Genomic DNA, 24,109 nt, shown 5'->3' with positions numbered 1-24,109 from the left:
TTATATTTTCTTTCAGGTTTAATGCAGAGATTAAGGAACAGAGGAGAGAGGGATCGGGAAAGGGAGAGAGAAAGGGAAATGAGGAGGAGTAGTGGCTTGCGAGCAGGCTCTCGGAGAGATCGAGATAGGTGAGATAATTTTGTTTCTTTTATTGAATACCACCTTAGGGAATGAAATTGGAGGTAGGCCTGGAATGAGAGGATCTCAATTATGGACTATTTTTTAGAAAAAGTTTTAGTATTTGGGTATATGTATAGTAACTGTACTGTTATTAAAATATTCTGCTTTAAAAACCCAGGGGCAGTTGAAATTACGTAACTATCATTCATTCTTTCCTAAATTTGTCTTAAAATTTTAATTGTGGCAATTGTATTATATTTAAACCTTAATTTTTGTATTAGGGTGGGTGGCATTTAATTTGGACTAAAGCTTCTAGGAAATGTGAGTGGATTCTTGATAATCTGGTATTTTATGGTCCTACTCCCTTAGAATCAAATTGAACTATGTATTACAAATTTATAGATTTTTGAGTATTAATGTCTAGAAAACCTTTATTTCCCAACCATCATCTATTAAGCATTCTGCCATCTTGATAATTAGAGCTGCCTATATGCTTTGGTTTTCCATCTCTATTACTGGTTGTGCTGATGTTATTTTGCAGACAAGGGAGATGAATTATAATAGCTTTGTTCTTCTTTCAGAGACTTTAGAAGACAGCTTTCCATTGATACTAGACCCTTCAGACCAGCTTCTGAAGGGAATCCTAGTGATGATCCTGATCCTCTGCCAGCACATCGTCAGGCACTTGGAGAGAGACTTTATCCCCGAGTGCAAGCAATGCAACCAGTATGTATGGTACATTTAGTCCCTCTTAACTGGCTGTGCCATTTTTGTTTTTGAAAGAGAGAGACACAGTGCGAGCAGGGGAGGGGCAGCGAAAGGGAAGGAGACACAGAATCCAAAGCAGGCTCCAGGTTCTGAACTGTCAGGGCAGAGCCCGACATGGGGCTCAAACCCACAGACTGTGAGTTCATGACCTGAGCCGAAGTCGGACACTTAACCGACTGAGTTTAAAAAGTTGTTAGCTACTGGCCATTCAAGTGGTTGAGGACTGTAGTAACAAAATGGAAGCTTAAGAGGGAAAGCTGCAAAATGTGCTGGAGGGTAGCTTGAGGTTTGTTTTTTCTACCTATGTTAAGTTGGCTTCTACCTGATAAGTTCCCTTGTGTGCTAGAGAATTATCTGTGCATTCAGTTTGTACCTTTATTTGTACAAATTGTTACCTTTTGAAGCAGACTTTTTAATCTGTTAACAAGTTGTAGCTAAAACATTGCAAATACTGTACTTTCTTTATTGCTGTTACCTGTTGCTAGGAGATTTTTATATTGAATGTCCTGTCAGGTTTCTTTCATATAATATGAAACATAAACTAGTGGTTTTTTGTTTGTCTTTATACATAACATATTTCTTTCAGTAAATCCTTAGCCTTAAACATAGGCATCTTTCATCTCCCTCCTTTACTTCTTCCCTCCCTTTCTTTTCTTCTGTCCTACATGTAAGAAATGTTTCTGCCTCTCTGTAGTGAGAAAAAATGGAAATCAAGTATTTGTGTGTTTACTCATGGATATCAAAAATAAAGGCTTGTCATACAAATTTTAAACTAGCTTTAACAAGACTACCAAAGTTCTCTATAATTAAGCTTCTCATTTAATAAAATACCTTACTGGTTTAGAAATGTTTTGTTTCCAGGTTTCTTAATTTTCTTTCTCCTTTTTTGGGGGGGGATAAAAGATTGTTGATTTAGACAAGAGGTTTCAGAGAGTAGGGGCAGGTAACATTTGCTCATTGTTTGCAGGCGTTTGCAAGTAAAATCACCGGCATGCTGTTGGAATTATCCCCAGCTCAGCTGCTTCTCCTTCTAGCAAGTGAAGATTCTCTGAGAGCAAGAGTGGATGAAGCCATGGAACTCATTATAGCACATGGACGGTAAAGTATATAATTGGGAAGGTATTTCAGTTTAAACATCAACTACTTTAAGATATGGTGGCACTACATCCTAAAAATAAAATTTATACTATAAATACATGACATTAAATGTTTTTTGAAGAGATGGCTTAAAATTCACGAGTGACAGTTGAGTTTCACATGTATTAGAAAGGTAGAATTTTAGCGTGACTTATGCTCTAAAAATCTTTTATATACCTGAAATTTAGAAATTACTTGAAAGAAGTACATCCCAAATTCTCTACCAGAATACCCCTGATGGCAGAGGCCAGATACTTCAAGGAATTGGTGTGTAGTCCCTGAGTTCTTGCCATAAGCATGAAATTTCTTTTAGGACTTCTGATTTGTTTAAAAAATTCCTGTAAGTTTTTGCTTTCTGTTGTGTAATATATTTCTTTTACTGTAAAACCTAAAATTATCTAACAGCTAAATAATTCTTTTCCCAGGGTGACATCAGGAAGATATGCCAAACTTATTCGGTGCCTTCTGTTCTGGGGCCACTCTGATATCCAGTTTGGCTTTGAAATGTTAATTATTATTTTTTTAATGTTTATTTTTATTTATTTTTTTCAATATATGAAATTTATTGTCAAATTGGTTTCCATACAACACCCAGTGCTCATCCCAAAAGGTGCCCTCCTCAGTACCCATCATTTTAATGTTTATTTTTGAGAGAGAGAGACAGATCGCAAGTGGGGGTGGGGGGTGGGCAAAGAGAAGGGGAGACACAGAATCTGAAGCAGGCTCCAGGCTGAGCTCTCAGCACAGAGCCCAATGCAGGGCTAAAACTCACAAACTATGAGATCATGACCTGAGCTGAAGTCAGACACTTAATAACCAACTGACCCACCCAGGCACCCCAAAGTGTTATTTTAGATGCAAATTTCTGTCTTTTCTTCCTAGTCATGATTTTACATGAGGAACTTGGATTGGATATAGTCCTAAGAAACGGATAAGTGGGTAGGCTAAGCAGTGAAACTTAATAGCCACTTATCTGTTTCATAGCCTTTGAATGGTCGAAGCAAAAAGACCATTGCTAGAAGTTTATTTTCTTTACTGTTAATTATTTTTTTTCTTCTCTGGGCTTTTATGTGCTGTTTCTTCATTCCTTTTCCCAGTCTCTGGACGTAATCAACACCATGATAGAGCTCAGCCCATTATAGGAAAGGTTTTGAGGAATGTGCATTTTGATAAAAAGATGGTTATAAACGGGGGCTCCTGGGTGTGGCTGAGTTGGTTAGGCATCGGACTCGACTTTGGCAGAGCCTGCTTGGGATTCTCTCTCCCTCACTTTCTGTCCCTCCCTGGGTCATGTGTGTACTCTGTAAATCAATAAATAAATTTTATAAAAATCTTTCTTAAACATACGTAAGGTTTGCATTATTAGTAGTATTTTCTACTGAATGCAAGTAAAAGACTTGCATTCAGTAGAAGACTTGAAGACTGCTTTCAGCTGGCTTTATAAAGTAAATAGTGAATTTATTAGTATTCTAGAATAATTAAATACACTAAGGAATTCAGTTCCCATTGTGATTGCTTTCTGAACATTTTCTGTTCTCTTACAATGCTCCCTGTGAGCCTAATCTTCAGTCCCCCTGTGAAGACTGCATTTATTTTGTCTTAAACCAGGTAGCCTTTATCTCATTATCTTGAATCACACATGTAAAATCTGTTTTTTGTGTGTATATAATACTGACTTCTCTGCTCTTATATAGGCACTAAGACTAGTAAGTGCCCTAGGTATTTATTTCAAAACTTTAAATGTATTTATAAATTCTTATAAATTCAAATGCATGTTTCTCTACACTAAATTTTAGAAGTTTCAGTTATCTGGAATGTGAAAGGTTATTTTGTTTGTTTTTAGGGAAAATGGAGCTGATAGTATCCTGGATCTTGGATTATTAGACTCTTCAGAAAAGGTACAGGTAAGAGATATTTTGTACATGTGCTAATAATAAGCACTTGGAACTCTAATTTAGCACAGCCTGAATTAAGCTTGAATTTAGAGATGTCATGAATTTCTTAGGGCTTATTCCTTAAGGAAGAATTGAGTGCCAAAGATGCAGAGAAAATGAGACATGTGGAGGAGAGCAGTAAAGAAGGCTTTTTTAGCACATGATGCATTTCATTCTTGAGCTACCTGAGAACTTCACTGCCACTCAAGGTGGAGCAAACCCAGTATAATCTTCTCTCTTCCATTGACTACAACTAAAAACTGAACAAAATGCGAAAAGGAACTGCCTGAGGATTCTAAAAAGTAGACAATAGCATACAGATTATAGAGGAAAGTCAAAACTTGAAAAACAGCTGGTATGGTATTGTTTCAGGCACGAGAGTAAGCTGATCCCCTTTTACTCCCACCATAGTTGGAAGATAGAAAAGGCTCTGAGAACTAAACTGTGGTATGAAACCATTGTCCAAGTCCCAGACTATTACAGATGGTGCTGGGCAGACCCAAACAGTATGATAAAAGGCTGTGAAAATTTGTTACTGGAATCATTGCACATAGATGTGACATTTCAGTCTGAATCTAACCAGGTTGATTGCCTCCTAAAACCGCAAAATATCACCATTCTCCCCTATCATTTTAACAAGACCCAGAGTTTCACAACATAATATTTAAAAGGCCCGGGAGGCATTCCAAAATACAAACAGCCAGGAAAGACCAACCAGTTTTCCTGGGAAAAGACGCAGTAGATACCAACTTCAAGATGAACTACTTGTGTTGGAATTACCACATATTTTATCTCATACTCTATGAGATAAACACTAATGAACTGAAAGAGGTTCACAGCAGAGAAATAGAAACTTTAAAAGAGAACCAAGGGAAAAGTTTAGAATTAAAAGAGTATCTAAAAGAAAAAAATTCGCCAGATAGGTCAATAGCAGAATGAAGATGATAGGAAAGTGTCAACTTGTAGATAGAAGTTATCTACTCTGAAGAACAGAGAGAAGATTCTGAACAAAAGAACAATTTTTCGGATCTGTGGGACCATATCAAAAGATCAAACATCCAAGTCATTAGAGTATCCAGAAGAAGAGATATTCCTGTAGCAACAGGAAAATATGTGAAGAAATAGTAACTGAAAACTTACCAAATGTGTTACACGACATAGATTTATAGATTCAAGGTACTCAGTGAACCCTAAATAGGATAAAGTGAAAGAAAACTATATATTATCATCGAACTGCTGTAAAACTAAGCAAAGAATAGTGCCTTATGTATAGAGAAACTGATTTGAAAGACCATGGATTTCTCATCAGAACTGGTGTAGGCCAGAAGACAGTGGTTCATCATCCTCAGAGTGCTTTAAGAATTGTCGATCCAGGGGCACCTGGGTAGCTCAGTCGGTTAAACATCTGACTTCAGCTCAGGTCACGATCTCATAGTTGTGGATTCAAGCCCCATGTCAGGGTCTGTGCTGACAGCTCAGAGCCTGGAACCTGCTTCAGATTCTGTGTCTCCCTCTGCCCCTCCCTTGCTCTCTCTCTCAAAAATAAACAAACATTAAAAAAAAAAGAGAGAGTTGTCAATCCAGGGGCACCTGGGTGGCTCAGTCAGTTAAGCATCGAACTCTTGGTTTTGGCTCAGGTCATGATCTCATGGTTCATGAGATCAAGCCCCACATTAGGCTCTGTGTTGACATTGCAGAGCCTGCTTGGGATTCCTTCTCTCTCCCTCTCCCTCCTCCTCCCCTGCTTACAGTCTGTCTCTCAAGAAGTTAATCCAGAATTCTATATCCAGCACAAATATCTTTGAGGAATTAAGGGGAAAGAAGCTATCATTTTCATTAGTGATTTTTTTAAATGGACAGAGAAGGATTTAACAGGCCTGAGCTTCCTGTACCACAGTTCTGAAAGGATGAATTTAAAAGTTTATTTACAGGGGCGCCTGGGTGGGTCAGTAGGGCATCCAACTGGATTTCAATTCGGGTCATGATCTCAGAGTTCAGTTTGTGAGATCGAGCCCCTCGTGGGCTATGCACTGATAGCTTGGAGCCTGCTTGGGATTCTCTCTCCCTCTCTCTGGGCCCCTCCCCCATGTGCATGCACTCTCTCTCAAAATAAACTTTAAAAAGAGTTTATTTACATTTAAATGTTGCTTTACCTGCCTGACTTCACTTTCAATGACTTTAGAAATGACTTTAGTCATTTCAATGACTAGTTTATATGTTTTGTTTTAAAAATCAGTTTGGGGACTTAATCTCTGATATTCTATTATTAGGAAAACCGAAAGCGTCATGGTTCTAGTCGAAGTGTTGTAGATATGGATTTAGACGATACAGATGATGGTGACGATAATGCCCCTTTGTTTTACCAACCTGGAAAAAGAGGATTTTATACTCCACGGCCTGGCAAAAACACAGAAGCAAGGTTGAATTGTTTCAGAAACATTGGCAGGTAAAATAATCCTAATCTTACATTTCAATTTTTATAAAATTTCAGTTCAAGACTTTCCTAAAACAGTTTTTAAAATGTGGATATGCTCTATTTCATACTGATTAGAAATGAGGCTGTAGAAAATTTCTCAAAATACTGTATATATATTATGTATGTATGTGTGGGGTTATATATGTTCTAGAATTATTTTCAAATTTAAATATATTTCCCTGTTTTTATTTTTAGGATTCTTGGACTATGTCTGTTACAGAATGAACTATGTCCTATTACATTGAATAGACATGTAATTAAAGTGTTGCTTGGTAGGAAAGTAAGTGATTTTAATGAACCTAACTGCTTTTACAATTGCAAAATTTTCCTTTTATAGCCATTATAAGTCATTTTCAAACCTTTAATGACATGGGAAAAAAAATCTCAATACATGGAGGAGATAGCATAGCAGAGTGGGTGACACAGGTGGGTTTGACAGTGTCTGACAGACCTGGATCTTGTTGCAGACAAATCCCCTGACACCTATCGCAGATTTTCCCATTTAGAAAATGGTAAAACTATATAGTGCCTGGTAAGTGCTCAATAGATTTTAACAATTATTATTTGTTCAAACAGGTGGTAGTGGAAGTAGTAGTAGTATTTTATTGAAAAGAGCATTGTTGGCTTCAAAAATCTATGTAAGATGTACAGGAGGGAGGGGGACAAAAGAATGTAAGAAAATCCAGCATAGCATGCTTGATCTTTATCTCTGGGTGATAGAATTAGCTTAATTTCCTTATATGCTTTGATAGTTTGCCTGCCTGCACATTCTTTTTATACTGGGAGGAGGGGAAAAAAACCACATCCTTTAAAATTAATGTATAATACCAACTATGCAGCTTTTGGTTTAAAATGTAACTGCCAGTGTTTTAAAGGTATTATAAAGAAATTACGTGACACAAAACAGTGAAATATTTTAGTCTTTTCCAGCAATGTATATCGCACATCTGATACAGATTAACACTGTTAAAGCTGTAGTCGATTTTTTTTAATCACATTCACTGATGAATAGTTTTCTGTTAATACAGTATATCATATGTATGTGAGTGTATATATATGTGTGTATATATATATATATATAATATATATATTATATATATATATATATTAACTCTGACCCTGTTGAATTCTTAAAATATTCCAGCTAAATGTTCTTGTCCAAAGAAGAACTAGGTTTAAAGCTCAGCAACAGCTCAGAAATGTTGATATGTGGATTCTTTAACGAGGTTTATGGAAAAGATCATGGAATCAAATAGACTCCAGTATAACCCAATGATATGCCTGTCAACAAGTTATTGAATTCCTTTGAGCATCAGATTCATCTAGAATTAATAATCTGTTTTATTATAATCAAGACTAAATACGATATATATTGAGGACCAGCTGCTTAGCATAATCATTGTTTAATAATGCAGGATTTTTGCAAATTATTTTGTAACTTAAACTCCTCCATTACTGGCTTTTTTTTTTTTCCCCAAAATATATGTTACATTTTTTATACCTTGAAAATTAAATATGTTATCAGAGCCAAAGATTAAAATTTTATCTTTTTAAATCAGTTTTAATATACTTAGTGGAATATTATTCTTTATACCTTCAAATTAGATAAAATTGTAGTGAAGATGTTTTATAATTGAGTTCCATATGATTACTTCCTTAGGTCAATTGGCATGATTTTGCTTTTTTTGACCCTGTGATGTATGAGAGTTTACGGCAACTTATCCTCGCTTCTCAGAGTTCAGATGCTGATGCTGTTTTCTCTGCAATGGATTTGGCATTTGCAATTGACTTGTGTAAAGAAGAGGGTGGAGGACAGGTAAAGCAAATATGTAACTTTCTGATTCTGGCAAGAGAATTTGGTTAGTCTGTTGTGCTTATTTTATACAGAAACAGTTTGGATGGGGACATAGAGCGAGAGACACACACACAAACATGCAGAGAAAAGACACACTGGACTGACAGGCATAGAGAGAAGGATGGAGGGTTAATGAGACAGACTGAAAGGTAGTTTTTAGTGCTTATTTAGGCCTAAATTCTTGCATCCCTTAGATATTGGTCAGCAATTTGTGTTTAGATTTTAGAATTTTAGGGAATTATTTTATGAACTGTAGACTTACTACTGCTTTGACCAAATTGCTTTTAAATGGCAGTGCTAAATTATTACAGGTTGAACTTATTCCTAATGGTGTAAATATACCAGTCACTCCTCAGAATGTGTATGAATATGTGCGGAAATATGCAGAACACAGAATGTTGGTAGTTGCAGAACAGCCATTACATGTGAGTATTTTCTCAAAAGTGTTATTTGATCTGATGAGGCTATTTGTGTCTTCATGTGGTAAACTATTTCAGAGTGTATTCAGCTTGCCTATAAAAGGTTAAAATTTTTAAACCAAATTAATTTATGTACCGTGTAAGTTACACCTGAATCCAGACCAAGCATTCACCTTCTGTTGGGTAAAACTATTTATATAAACTATATGATCATCAAAGTCAATTTGGTGAGTAAAAGTTCAGAAAGGATTCTTGTGGAACTGAAATGACTACTGTTTTGGGGTCCTACCACCACCCATACTTGAAGGCGACTGACTAGAAGGACTCCAAGGCAATAGTACTGATAGTTATGGTTTATTGTAGCAAAAGGACTCCCGGCAAGGGAAAAAGTACATCAAACCAAATCTGGAGGAATCTAGGTGCAGGCTTCCAAAGTTCTCTCTCTGGGGCCGTGGGTTGTCACAAAGAATATACTTCTTTCCTCCAACAGTGAATTAGAAACACATGGACAGTGTTTGTGTTTAGAGAAGCCTGCTTAAGAGTCACAGCTCAGGTTTTATATTAGAGGCCAGTCCTGTAAGCATTTTCTGCCTATGCAGCCAGCCCTGATTACTGAAATCTAGACTGTTAGAGGCATGTGTTCATCATAAGTCACCTCGTCTGCACAAATAGTCTAGGTAAGCTGGCACAGCAGGGTTCATTGCTCCAGGCATTCAGAACAGCTGTATCAGTAATGTAGGGGGAACATTCCAAAAACCAAGTTTCCAGATGCCAGCCAAGGACCATCCCCCTCCAGGAGAGCCTTCTAAAGAGCAACATCAGGCCTGCTGTATTTGTCAAGTGTTCTGATCTCTGTGCTGGGAATAATTGTGCAGGCTCTGAAGTCCTACTGTCAGGATTCAAATCATGGCTGCAACACTCTTTAGCTGTTATATGACACTAGCAAACTACTTAAGTATTTTGTGCCTTGGTTCCCTCTTCTGCAAAATGAGGATAGAATTAAATGCATTAATACATGTAAGGTGCTTAAGAACAGTTCATGGCACATTGTAATTTCTCAGTGAGCCTCTAGATTTTGAGCTTGTGTTCTTTTGTCGTACTTTTCATAGCATGTGACAGGATAGCATGTTTGACAAATTGAAGCTATTCTTACTTCATGAGTAGCCTATTTTATTAATGTGTAAATTATTTCAGTTAAATCCTGGTGTATAACAATATGGTTTCACTTTTGAACCTATCGCCTGCCTATTCATGATGCCTTTTTTCCCCTGTCTGCCTCTCTTTTGAATCTGTCAATTTAAAAATACTTAATTTTCTTTCTTTCTCTCTGGTTTAAATGAGAACTAGTATTCTTAGGCTGCTAAAGTTAGATATTGGGCTTTAACAACAAAAAATGCTACATGGAAAATAAAGTACTCAGAGTAATAAAAAGGTAATTTTTAAAATATTCTGTAGGCAATGAGGAAAGGTCTACTGGATGTGCTTCCCAAAAATTCATTAGAAGATTTAACAGCAGAAGATTTTAGACTTTTGGTGAATGGCTGTGGTGAAGTTAATGTGCAGATGTTGATCAGTTTCACCTCTTTCAATGATGAATCAGGTAGGAAATTTTGTGAATGTTTATTTAAGGAATACACTTGATAAATTTACAGGGTTTAGAAATGCTGTATAACTCAGGTGTTCAAGGCTTTTTGTGTACATTTTAAAGATATTATTGAACTATGATGGCTTAGCATTAGGTTATTCTTAAATCTTTGGTTAACATTTCTAGGTTTTTAAAGAGTATATGGTTTAGATTGAATACAAGTAAAACTTCATTGTGGTGAGCAGCTATGTAAATGGATTTTGTATACCAAGAAAATATAATCCATGTGACAGTTCTATTGGCCTTTCCCAATTCCTCCTAATCTTAGACTCTCTAATTAAAGAATTTGACTGCATGGTGTTTGCTCTGTAGAACTGGACCCAGAGCTCACTTACAAAGACATAATAACATACAAACACATGGAAAATCCAGAAAGAATAACAAGAGGTAGTGATATTCCTCCTAGAATAACATTTACCTTCAGCGCCTGATTTTCTGTAACACTTCGTTTTCAAGTGGCCTAGGAATAGAATTTGAGCTGTGACTATATCATAAAGACACTGGAAGCCATGAAATTCCTTATGGAAGGATTACACCTATAATCCAAAATTATTGCCTACATGAAGGCACTGATTTTTTCCGCCTTTTTCATATTTTGCAAACAGCTTCAGCTAAATTATAGCAAGTTAAATTTTGTTTTTTCTTCATGCTTGACAACGTATAGATTGATTTTAAAATAGTTTCTGTGCTACTTTTTAGTATAGTTTTCAATACTGGTGAGATGAGAATTTGTCTCATTTACAAACCAAAAACCTAAGAGGGAAAAATAAATACCTAACGACCCTCCATATATGATCCTCAGATTAGCAGCATCAGTGTCATCTAGAAGTGTTTTAGAAATGCAGAATTTCAGTTCTTTTCTCCCTTCTCCCAGACCTAGTAGATGTGACTCTGTATTTTAAAAAGATCCCCAAGTAATTTGTAAACTCATTAAAATTTGTGAAGCACTGGTGCAAGTTCAACAGATAGGATTAAAGTATTGATTATCAATTTTGAGGCTGATGATCCATTTTTCTTGGTCACCTTAAGTCAGGATTGAGTAATGAACTATAGAAGTTTTACATTATGCAAATGGTCCTAATTTCCTATATTAGGAATTAAACCCCTGATCCTAAATAACAGTTCTGTATCTATTTTTTATAAGAAGCAGTGTCTTAAAGTAATAATTGGTACAGTATATTGGATTTATATTTTCCATAGGAGAAAATGCTGAGAAGCTCTTGCAGTTCAAGCGTTGGTTCTGGTCAATAGTAGAGAAAATGAGCATGACAGAACGACAAGATCTTGTAAGTTAAAATTTTTACAAAATTTGCAAAACAAAATATGAAATGTTAAAATACTGTGTATGATAACCTTTTAAGTTTGTAATGGTTGGTCATTTTAGTTTTGGTTAAGGAAAATTATAGAAGGTCAGAAATATAAGGCAGTTTTGGTTTTTCTACTCCAGAACTGAAAACCTGTAAAGTTGTAAGCAGAATGAAATACATTTAGCTATTGATATGCTGTCCTTAGTCCCAGAAGAAAATACCAGTTGATTGTTGAGACAAATGTTTCTTTTTCCCTATAGTGCTTACATATGCTGGCTGCTCCTTTTATATATCCTTAATCCTTTTGACCAGTGGCAAGCCTTTGCAAAATTTCTAAATAGTATCTTGATTGCTATCTGTATAGTGTACTAAGAATAGAGTAGCTTATGATATGTATTAAGTCTGTGATTTTAATGTTACTACTTATTTTTAGAATCATAAATTAGATAATATAAACTTTGATCATAGTGAAAACCTACCAAGTCAGTGGAATGTACGTCTATCCTTGAGTACATCCATAACCAAATCAACCTGTCCATCAGTCTTGAAAGGTAGTCTTCACTAGACTTTATTTGAGAAATGTGTGGGATGTTCCTTACCCAGAAAATTCCAGAGATCCTTTCTGCCATATTCCTCATGGTTCTTTGCAACGTCTTCCCTATCAAACCAGCCTTAGTTCTTAGTAATTAACAACCATACTTGTGGAATATATTTTTAAAAATCCAGTTTCTAGATATATTCTCCAATTTTATCTGAGAGAGGGGAAATGGTTAGTGTGTGGGAAAGCACAAAACTTGACAGTTTCCCATTTATCTCCAGCTCAGTAGTAACTTATTTTTTGGAGTGGGGGGAGTCTGCATTTAGCATCCTTGATTTTTTTTTTTCCATTAAATTTTTTTAAACATTCATTTTTGAGACACAACATGAGCGGGGGAGGGGCAGAGAGAGAAGGAAACACAGAATACGAAGCAGGCTCCAGGCTCTGAGCTGTCAGCACAAAGCCTGATGTGGGGCTTGAACCCAGGAAGCATGAGATCGTGCCCTGAGCCAAAGTCTGATGCTAATTAACTTAACGACTAAGCCTCCCAGGTGCCCAGCACTACTTAATTTTTAAATGGACCCAGGAGTCTTCCAATATTTCTGCACTATAGTGAAACAAGTTGTTCAGTAGTCCTTTTAGCTAGTTCTGTTCTTGGTTTAGCCACTCTGGTAATTTCTACTTCGGTTGTTCCCTAGGTGGATTCCATATAATTCAACTTTCCCAATCTTGTGGACCCTAAAGTCTCTACCAGTGTGCATGGTTTCAGGACCACCTGTACTCAGTTTTTTGATTCAGTTACCTTGTTTCTTTAAGAGCCCATTATCGGTTCAATAAGACCTATCAAAAACAGAGATAAAAATGATTGGCTATCTGGTATAAATTCTAAGGTTCTAATGGACTTTTTTTTTTTTTTTAAACTATTCCCTAGTACTAACTTTGTTTTTAAACCTAATGTATCCTTAGTCCAGTCAGTCAAGTTAAATTTCACTGTAGTTTCTGCGTTCCACTGGAAGAAAATTTGCTAACTATTCAGTCTTTAAAATGAAAGATCTCCCTTTGTAAAGGGCCTCAGGATTTCCTATTAACAGCTTTAATTTGAGGGTCACTCCTATTTACAGGGCTTAAGCATTATATCAAGGGGTTTCCCCCCTCCTCTTTTGAGAAGGATGCTTCACAATTGTTGGTTTTATCCTGATGTGCTGAGGAGAAAAACTAAAGGACATAAGAATATAACAGACCATTCAGAGCAAACTCTTCTTCCTTGGGTTACTAGTCTTGCAAATTATAGGGTTTTTGGGTTAATGGGTAAGACCACATAGTTTATCCTCCTCTTAGAGAGTCACAGTTCACTAGTAAAAGTTCTGAAAAGTCCTGTAGTATTTCTTTTCTTCCAGCTTCTTGACTCTCCAGCAATGGTAGTTATGTACCCTACCTAGCCATATACAACCTTCGAGCCCACATTGGGCTCTGTACTGACAGCTCAGAGCCTGGAGCCTTCTTTGGACTCTTGTGTCTCCTTCTCTCTCTCTTCCCCTTCCCTGCTCGTGTGCGCACTCTCTCTCTCTCTCAAAAATACACACACACACACACATATACATATATATGTAAAGTTCTTTGAAGATTTTGTAGACCTGACGCTTAGAGTTTCTTTTTCTGCCCCTTCTAGAGAATTAGATAAGATTTCTCATAAAACCATTCTTCAGGAAAGCAAATCATTATGGGGGTTAAGGGCACCAATCTACTGCACAGTTGAAAATCTGAGTATAACTTCTGACTCCCCCCAAAATTTTACTAAAGTTTTTATATTAGTAAACAGTGCATTACACATATTTTGTATATTGTATTTTTTTTAAGTTTTTATTTAATTTTGAGAGGGAGAACAAGTGGGAGAGGGGCAGAGAGGAAGAGACAGTCCCAAGCAGGCTCCGTACTCTCACAGAGCCCAATGCAGGGCTTGATCTCACAAACTGTGAGATCATGACCTAAGACAAAATCAAGAGTTGGACACTTACTGAGCCACCCAGGCGCCCCATATAACTGTATTATTAAGAAAATCATAAGGAAAATATATAGTATCATACTATATTTATAAAAAAGTTTGCCTGTGGGCTCCTGGCTGGTTCAGGTTGCTGGAACATGTCATTCTTGTGAGTTCGAGCCCTATGTTGTATGTAGAGATTACTTAAAAAAAACCTTTTCTATGTGGAATTTAAGAAACTTAACAGAGGATCATAGAGGAAGGGAAGGAAAAATAGGCAAACTGAAAGAGACTTTTTTTTTTTTCCAACAATTTTTGAGAAAGAGCACAAGCAGGGGAAGGGCAGAGAGAGGGAGACAGAATCTGAAGCAGGCTCCAGGCTCTGAGCTGTTAATGCAGAGCCTGATGTGGGGCTCGAACCCATAAACTGAGTCTTTGAACTCTTTAGAGATTTTGTGCCCTATTTCCACTAAACGATACTTTGTGGAATTTAACCACTAGAAAGGCCCACAGAGAAACTGAGGCCCTGAAATATAGTCACTTTTCTACATACCTGACACTTTTTTCTCTTTTGACCCTGAACCTTTCTTGAGAGGGGCACAGAGAGAGGGAGACACAGACTCCGAAGCAGGCTTCAGGCTCTGAGCGGTCAGCACAGAGCCCTATGCAGGGCTTGAACACACAAGCTGTGACATCATGACCTGAGCTGAAGTCAGACACTTAACCGACTGAGCCACCCAGGCGCCCCAGTGCAAGAAATAAATTTAAAACCCCATTCAAAATCCTATCCCTCTGTAGGTTTTACCTTAAGAATGGGGTTCTGTGTAGATGTTGGCAGAGTTAATGTTATTATATTAAAAGCCAAAATTGTAATTATTATACTCCTGTTTAGGTTTACTTTTGGACATCAAGCCCATCATTACCAGCCAGTGAAGAAGGATTTCAGCCTATGCCCTCAATCACAATAAGACCACCAGATGACCAACATCTTCCTACCGCAAACACTTGTATTTCTCGACTTTACGTCCCACTCTATTCCTCTAAACAGATTCTCAAACAGAAGTTGCTACTCGCCATTAAGACCAAGAATTTTGGTTTTGTGTAGAGTATAAAAAGTGTGTATTGCTGTGTAATATTACTAGCTAATTTTGTAGATTTTTTTCCATTTGTCTATAAAAGTTTATGGAAGTTAATGCTGTCACACCCTGGTGGTACCTTAAAGAGATTAAATGCAAACATTCCTTGCTGAGTTTGTAGCTTAAAGGCCTGAGGAGCACTAGCAACATTTGACTATAATGGTTTGCTAGTCAACAACTTCTGGGTCTAACCCCAGCCAAAGATGACAGCAGAACAACATAATTTACACTGTGATTTATCTTTTTGCTGAGGGGAAAAATGTAAAATGTTCTGAAAATTCACTGCTGCCTTTGTGGAAAGTGTTTCAGCAAAGGTTCTTGTATAGAGGGAATAGGGAATTTCAAAATAAAAAATTAAGTATGTTCTGTGTTTTCATTTTAACTTTTTTTATGGTGTTTAATTTGTGGTTGGCTGCAATTGTGTATCATGTATATGGAACTTGTAAAAAGTTCTGGACATTCAGATCTTAGAGATGAAATCACTTTTACCTATGAAAACCACTTTTATTGCGGTTTATTTTAGCTGCATTGAGCTCTAGGATATTAAATGATATCACTAATATTTTGCATGTAATTTGTTCATTTGAGTAAGGGCACTTTTTTTGTACATATGATGGGGCCAATGCACAATACTTTATCACAATCAACTTTTTTTTCTTTGTATCCCTATTTCAATGAGCAGTCAGTCAGGAGGTTACTGCACTTCAGTTCTAACTAGACATTTGTACTAAGGTATTTCAGTTATGTAAACTCAGCCTGGGCACTTTCTGATAACTGTAAAATGTTTTATAAGATCATGATTATTGAAGATACATTTTGGAAAATTTTAAATGTTCGTGAGCAGCTTAACTACTTTTGTATCTAGCCTTTTTTAAGTATCTTGTTACATTTACTTTTTTAAATAAAGAAATTACAGAAGAAATGTCAAGTAATATTGAAGAAACAATAGTTTTTATTTATGTAGTTGTACATTTTTAAACTAAGGGTAATACACCAACATGGTTGTGTGCATAAAAATTTTTGATTTAAAGAACTGAAAGTTTATATACACATGGACTATAAGAAAGAGAAGTAACTTAGTCCACATTTTACAGTTAGCAGAGAATCCTGAATGGCACTGGCCAGGCCACCTTTTCTTTTTACAAATGAGGGACGTGAAGTGTGACCCTTACTTGGCATAGGAAGTTAACTCACTCACTTATACTTAGTAACTAAGTGACAGGTTCTTTTTTTGATGACCCATTAATTATGTAGCCTAGTACCAATCTCTAAATTCTTATGGTTTTAGTAGCTTTACTCAATGGCATAAAGAACACTGTTTTCTTCACTAAGTCTTCAAAAGGTGACTTAGAACTAGTCACTTTACATATTGAAAATGAGAGAAATTCTCTGGAATCTCTACCTTTCAATTCCTTTAGAGGACTCCTAGCCTTTGGGATGTTTTTCATGTTCAAAGGCACTATGCTTTTATTATATAACTTCCTGCAGAAGACTGAACCATGTGATATTCTCAGCCCTGCTGACACAAATATTAAAAACTAAAATGATAGTAGTGAAACTCATTGTATTACTTAAAAGTTACACAACATGCTGTATTAGATTTGTGTAAATTAACCAAAGGTTATTTTACAAAGTGAGACATTGGTTTTTATGTCTAAATGCTATTTCTGAATAAATGAAATAGTAATTAGATTAAGAGCTAATTATCATCAGTGTGTCTGAAAGAGATAAAATTTATTTATCATCTTAACTTCTGTATGCACATGATGGGATAAAATATTAAATGAAAACAAACTAGATATGATTAGGACATTTGAAACCCTAATTGTGAACTTATTTTTAATAGTTATTGAAAGAATGAAAATATTTAAAATAATGCACAATGTCTTAAGTCTTCCTAAATCAAGATTTTGGTTAAATGCTTTTAGGATTATTAAAAGCAGAGTGAGTTTTTTTTTTTTTTTTTTTTTTTTTTTTTTTTGGTTTTGTTTTTTAAGTAAAGCATAAAATGGTTCTAAATGGAAAATAAAGTCATGTAAAATAAAGTTCTCTTTTGGTCTTGTTTAGTGATTAAATCTAATAGAATTGAAAACAAATTTAGGAAGAGAAGACCAAGAATGAACTTTACCAAGGGGTTTTCAATGTTTTCCTATTTTTGCCTTTTTTTCCATTAAATCATCTGAATATCTTGACTATCCAGTATAATAGTAGCTTACTGAGACAGACGTGAGTTTTTAAATAGTATGGTATCAGTCACTAGTACTTAAGATGATTATTTTTGTCTGTTTAAAGGTAGCCAGTGATTTCTAGGTCTGAACTCCCAACAGATCTTCCCGTGAAGTAGTTCTCATGATACTTTATGCCTAAGATTCCCTGGCAGAGCTTGTTAGTGCAGATTTCCTAATCTTTGCCCATCCTTTCAATCACATTCTGATTCAGTAAACCTTGAGTACAGAAATCTTTATTCTTAAAACAGAATCCCAAGTGATATTTTCAGTGTTTACATTAACCTAAGTGGGTAGGCATGGACAGAGATGAATTCTCCTCTAAACATCATTTAAAGTAGAGATGTATTAAAAATGTGATTTGTCTATTCATCTCAAGATAAAGCAAATTGTTACCTCTTAGAATTAAAAAAAAAAAAATTAACTGCATTGCTAGGACTGTGCAACATGAAATTTCTCCTTTTATTATTCCCTGTGTGCCAGGCACTTTGTCAAGTGCTTTACATATAATATCTCATTTTATCCTTTGAGATAGGGGCTATTGCCATCCTCACAGACAGGAAACTAGACACAGGTTAAACAACTTGCTCCAGTTTACACAGCTAATAAGTGCTGGAGTAAAAGATTCTAGGCATTCTGGAGCTTGCATTCCTAAACACTGGGCTATACAATTTTGTGGAAGGTATGGTTATAAGCAAGTGAGTTGGTCATTAAGGGTTCTGATACCCAATTCATGTGTGTGTGTGCACATATGTGTATGTAGGATTTCTTCCATTCCACCAAGCATTGGGCTGTAATATTTTGTGGATGGTATGCTTATAAGCAAGTTGGTCATAAGGGTTCTGATACCCAATACCAGTGTGTGTGAGTGTGTGTGTGTGTGTGTGTGTGTGTGTGTGTGTGTGTAGGGGACTTCCTCCATCCACCAAGCGATGCACCAACACTAGCACAATTTATCTCATTCTGACGCTGTCTACCTAGAAGTAGCATCAGATTCCACAGGTCAAGGGCTCAGTCCCACAAGACTGCTCTGCCCTTCACTTCAGATATCAACTGCAAGCCCAGGTTGTTACCTGTACTTGTGACTGACGAGCTGTAAATCAGAGGTTCCCATGAACCTCTCATTGGGTATTAATGATTCTCTAGAGTGGCTCACCAAATTCAGAGATCACTGGTTTATTATAAAAGGCTATAACTCAGGAACAACCAGATGGAAGATGAGCATAGGACAAAACATATTAAAGGGTATGGAGCTTCCATGCCCTCTCAGAGCATGTGACTCTTCCTGCATCTCCACATGTTCACCAACCTGGAAAATCCTTGAACCCTTTGGGTTTTTATGGAGGATTCATTACATAGACTAAGTCATTGTCCATTGATGACTGATTGAACCTTCCAGCACCTTTCTTCTCTCCAGAAGTGTGTGTGTGCATGGCAAGGTGGGACTGAAAGTTCCAACCCTGTAACCACATGGGATCAACTGGCAACTAGCTCCCAGGCTTAGATGTGGTCCAGAAGGTAGCTCATTAATATAACAAAAGACACCTTTACTACTCTCCTTACTTAAATTCCAAGGGTTTTAGAAGGTCAAAAGATACTGGCTTATTACTAGAATTCCATTCAGTCAATATCTAGTCCATCAATCATATCATGAAAGATATTTCCCAGGGCAAGACCACTCAGGTCTGTAAGCTTCCATTGTATCTTGTCAGGTTCCAAAAGCAGGAGTAGTGTCAGAAATAAATGCCTTCACCCTTTCAGGCAGCTGGTATCATCAGCACCACCATATGGTGGTTCCTGTGTGGTCACTTGCTCTGAGTCTCTTTCTAGGTGTTAAAGTAATACTGGATTTCCCTCATTACATAAACCATTTATTCATCCTTTTACCCATAGCTGCTATTTTCCTTCTCTCCATTTATACCCAAACTTTAACTTTGGAAGGGATATTAGGTTTGGTCACTGTGCTTGTCTAGATTGCATGCACCAACAGTGGTCTGGCGTCCCTCCCCTCAAGTCCAGTTCTGTTCAAATAAGGTTACACAAGTGTAAAACTAATGGACTATTTTTATTCTCAGGCAATACAGCTGAATTCAGTTAGCCCCAATTTGTTAGACGGGGTGAAGGTACATCCTGCCTCATCAGGCCCTTAGGAATTGTGACATAAAGGTTAAAAGCACAGTTACAATCTCTTGCTTAAGAATCATCCCTGCTTCCAGCCCTTGTAGTTGCAATAGGCCTGAGCTATGACCAACGCATCAAGTTGGAGGAAAAAAAGTGGAAGTGATGTCAGGAAGAATATTGGCACCTTCCCCCAGCCTCTTTTCCCTGGATCCAACAGAAAAACAAACACCAACACAAATCTATCTAGCAGGGACACTCCCTTAGCCCCACTCATGTTAATGTTGAGTGTCCGTGCATAACTCATAAAGGCATGTAAGCCTTCATCCATTTACTTCCCCGTTTTAGACAACCAATGTTTTAATTGACCATTCCAATCCTCTAGCAAACTATTTTTCTGAGGGGGAATATCTCTGCCCATTGTTGGATATTATGGGCTGTAAAGTATGTTTGCTCCCTGGTCTGAAGACGTGACAACTAGTTATCCAAATTGGTGCAATATTTGTCCTGGTTCTTTCATAATACTCTGAGTATCTGCATCTACCATGGGGTATGCAAAGCCCACTCCACAGTGAGGATCTATTCTTGTCAGGACCCATCCGTAGCCCCCCCCCCCACAGCTACCAGCATCATTCTGACTTGCCAGCTATGTTCAGGGCCATCCAACCAGAGAACCTGCTACTACATTGCCACCCATAGTCTCTGCCTCTTGTTCGCAGACAGAATAGCTCTTACTGGCATTTTGTGCCTCAGAAGGTACAAGAGGGAAACATTTAGATTCATCCCATCTGTTCATTGCTGCAGTGTCCTCATATCCATTCATTTCATGGATCCAGGTAGCTATCTCAAGTGAGCACACAGGAATATATGCTGGTCGATTTCACTCCCTTTCCAAACCTGGAAGGGAATTCTGATGGGCATCAACATGTCCTACTTTAATTCATTCCTCCAATTTCCACAGGACTATGTCCCATGTGGGCATATCTTTAATGGGCCAGGTTTCCCCAATGGCTATTGGCCACTGCCCAGAAGCCAGTAAAAACCAAAATTTAGGGACTTGTACTGCCATTCAATTCTTCCATCACTGCCAGGAAAACAGCATGCAATTCAGCACAACAAGACTGATCTGTTTTTAACTTCTTTAATCAGAGTGGCGGCTTTCCAAACAGAATGCTGTCTATTTACCTTGGAACTGCCATCCACAGACCAAGTGGCTCTTCGTTGGTCAGTCAAGAGCTGTCTATAGGGCACTATCCAAGTGACAGTAAAATCCACACAGTTCCAGAGTCAGTCCTATGGAATAAGAGCCTCCTTCCTTGTAAGTATCTCCTCTTTGCATTCCCCAGGTAGCATGATACTGCATAACCCATTTCCATTTTATTATGGAAACTTTCTCTGCACTATCCTCTCCATTAGAGAATTTCCTAGACATCACCTAAGACATGTGGCTATTTCAGACTTCAAGATCATGTTATGTCTTTCAGTCATGGGAATAGCTTCAATAAATAATGTCAGATAGCAAGGTAGTAAATGCCCCTCAAATGAAAGAAGATTCTCTTGTCCCAAATCCTAGTGGTCATCCTTAGGAGGCACTTGCAGGTTCTTGCCATACGCCCCAGTCTATGCTCCACATAGGGCTATTGCACAGAGACTTTGACCCTACCAGTACTCCAGCTTCTATTCCACACTGTGTGGGCTCAGGCAATCTTATTGGTTCCCACCTAGCACGTCCAATTAATATTGCTTGAAGGGTGGATTTACATGCCTTCTGTTTTATAGTACAAGGTAGGGAAAACGTTCTCAGTGCGATACAACATCTATCCCCAAATACAATCAAGTAAAAGAGACACAACCACTTCTCATAAAGCCTATTCAAACATACCAATTCTTCTACAAACTTTTACTGTAATTCCATCAACTCCTATATTCCTAGTTTCCATTAGGATTTCATTGACAAATTTTGGTTTTACAACACTAGATGGAAGAAGTGGTTTGCAGTCGAACATGATATCCATTCCCATAAAACATCCAGGTAACAGAGACACAACTTTACAAGTAGTCCCCAACTTACGGCAGTTTATCTTATGATTTTTCAACCTCATAATCGTGCAAAAATGATTCACATTGTAAGTAGAAACTGTACTTCGAATTTTGATTTTGGGTCTTCTGCGGGGGCTAGTGGTATATGGGAATGATACTCCCCTGTGATCCTGGGCAGTGCCAGGGAGCACAGCAGCTACCAGTCACCCACATGATCACAAGGGTAAATCACCAATACACTTACAACCATTCTGTATCCATACAATCATGCTGTTTTTCATTTTCAGTACAGCACTCATTAAATTGTGTGAGATATTCAACACTATTATAAAATAATAAATGATTTTGCCCAACTACAAGCTAGTGTAAACTGTTCTAAGTACATTTAGGGTAGGCTAGGCTGAGTTACGATATTTGGTAGGTTAGATCTATTAAATGCATTTTTACTTACAACATTTTCAACTTAGGATGGGTTTATCAGAGCATATAACCCCATTGTAAGTCAAGGAAGATTTGTATATCATACCTGCTGAAACATTCCAACTTTCATAATCCTATCACCCAGGAGTCAGGGCTTCACCACTGGGTTTTAGTATCACAGTTCAAGAGACCCAGAAGTCCTGAAAACTTTTCACCTCCTGATCATTTTACTCACTCTTACACAAAAGACTGGATCTCCAGTGAGATGTGGAGCCAAGAAACCCTGGCCCTTTTGTCAATCTTTAACTTTATTAACCTCCCTAACCCCTGCCTGAAGTGAGTCCTGATCAAGTTTCTCACAGTAATCTCTACCTTCCTGCTTTTTAAATTTCTCCAAACAGGGATAAATACAGTTGACTTCTTTGGGGCCCTTTAAATTAGGGGGATCAATCAGGACTCCATTTGGCCCAGCCAACCTCAGGTAGTGCTGTATTAAAAGCTCTGTTTTAACCCCCATCAATGTCCATTTTATTCATCCCATTTTTTGATAAACATCTGAAGATTTCTACCCTGCTGGGAAAAATCCCCTCTCCCTTGCACTACTCTTTGTTTTGCTCCTGTCAATATTTGTTTTATTCACTTTATTTCTTAATAATCATTTAAGAATGTCCACCTAGTTGGGAAGAGTCTTTTGACGCTCTCTTGGACCTTTTGCCATTCCCTTGTTAATTAACCTAATGTTTATTAACATCTGGAGGACCCATGAGGGGAAGCTGGGACAGTAAATTTAATGAGGCTTCCTTAACTATTTTTTGGTTTTGCAGCAATAGGGTTATATGGGGTGCCCATGTGAAAGGAACCCTTTGAACCTGGGTAATAGGCATATTTAGTGGGTGAATATCCCAGGCATCATAAACCAGTCACCCATGGCTTGCATGTGATGCATATCAGCCGTTTCATCTGGGGTGCTCCACTTGGCAGTCCTAGGGGGAGGACAGTCCCCCTTCTCAAGATAAAGGGAACTTACAGTGGCTTTTATATAGTTCACCAGGCTGGCTGTTCCTTCAGGAATAGCCCCCTGTGTGTACGGCCATCGGTGATTGTTCCATAGTGAGCTGTGGGTCCTGTATCAACCCAAACGTGGTCTTCCATCCTGCAGCATTCAAAACCAAAGACACAGCCATATTTGCTAGTCTCACAATCCATTTCAGTAAAGATCCCTCAGGAAGCCAATGATACCGATTCATGAAGTGACACAACTCTTTCACAGTATATACTCCCTGGTTTTAAGATTTCTTGATTTTATCCTCCGAAAACCTACACATTAACAAATGCTTAACCTTTCTACCTTAAAGAAACTTTGGCTAACTTGATCGATTTATGAACCTGTTTTTGCAGAAGTTGACTAATGAGACTAGCTAAGACTGGAGCAAACCAGAAATAATTCTTGCAGTTGCACAGGAGGGACCAAGAGTGAATGAAAGGAACCTCTGTGACGACACATCCCAAGATCTCTACCCCTCTGTTAGTCACACTTATGCTGCCATAATTTGGACATATGTCCCAGGAAGAGACAGGATTCCTGAATGCACATGCTCAGAAACGAGAACACCATCCTTTTCCCCTATATTTAATCAGCATATTCCACATCCTGACCTTATCCTTAAATACTTCAAACCCCAACCCTTTGGTGGGTTGTGGATTTGAGGCTTGCCCTCCCATCACCTCATTTGTCTGTCTCCCAAATAAACTCCTCCCTTGCTGTGTACTCAATGTCTCAGTGATTGGCTTTGCTGAACGTCAGACAAATGGGTTTGGTTACACTCTCCATGCACTGACTACCTTCCTGGTGACCACAGGTCCTAGAGGTACTTTCTATTGCTCCTGAATAATTTTTTTCTTCTCTCAGTGGCTTTTAGGCAAGTGGCCAAGGCACAGAGCCAAATATGAGCTTGGTTTACCATCAATGCTCTACCCAGCACTTGTTGTT

General features: G+C 37.6%; 1 protein-coding gene across 8 annotated transcripts in view; it reads left to right on the top strand.

Annotated features, from left to right (window-relative positions):
- The window catches only part of UBR5 (ubiquitin protein ligase E3 component n-recognin 5), a 136,536-nt gene extending 120,857 nt beyond the window's left edge, over positions 1-15,679 (top strand). For 6 of the 8 annotated variants that reach the window (XM_045049765.1, XM_045049764.1, XM_045049766.1 and 3 more), the window contains exons 49-59: positions 17-128; positions 702-846; positions 1,856-1,986; positions 3,869-3,929; positions 6,230-6,405; positions 6,631-6,715; positions 8,096-8,251; positions 8,602-8,715; positions 10,165-10,309; positions 11,555-11,640; positions 15,073-15,679. In XM_045049765.1, the coding sequence (XP_044905700.1) occupies positions 17-128; positions 702-846; positions 1,856-1,986; positions 3,869-3,929; positions 6,230-6,405; positions 6,631-6,715; positions 8,096-8,251; positions 8,602-8,715; positions 10,165-10,309; positions 11,555-11,640; positions 15,073-15,285 (1,424 nt within the window). In that variant the 3' untranslated portion in view covers positions 15,286-15,679. Of the gene's footprint in view, positions 1-16; positions 129-701; positions 847-1,855; positions 1,987-3,868; positions 3,930-6,229; positions 6,406-6,630; positions 6,716-8,095; positions 8,252-8,601; positions 8,716-10,164; positions 10,310-11,554; positions 11,641-15,072 lie in introns of those variants that run through there. The other 2 variants (XM_045049763.1, XR_006592323.1) reach the window with 2 other exon arrangements.
- The last annotated feature ends 8,430 nt before the right edge of the window (positions 15,680-24,109 follow it).

This window comes from Felis catus, chromosome F2, assembly GCF_018350175.1.
Source record: "Felis catus isolate Fca126 chromosome F2, F.catus_Fca126_mat1.0, whole genome shotgun sequence".
In the NCBI taxonomy this organism is placed as follows: domain Eukaryota; kingdom Metazoa; phylum Chordata; class Mammalia; order Carnivora; family Felidae; genus Felis; species Felis catus.
This window is presented reverse-complemented; position numbering and strand designations above follow the sequence as displayed.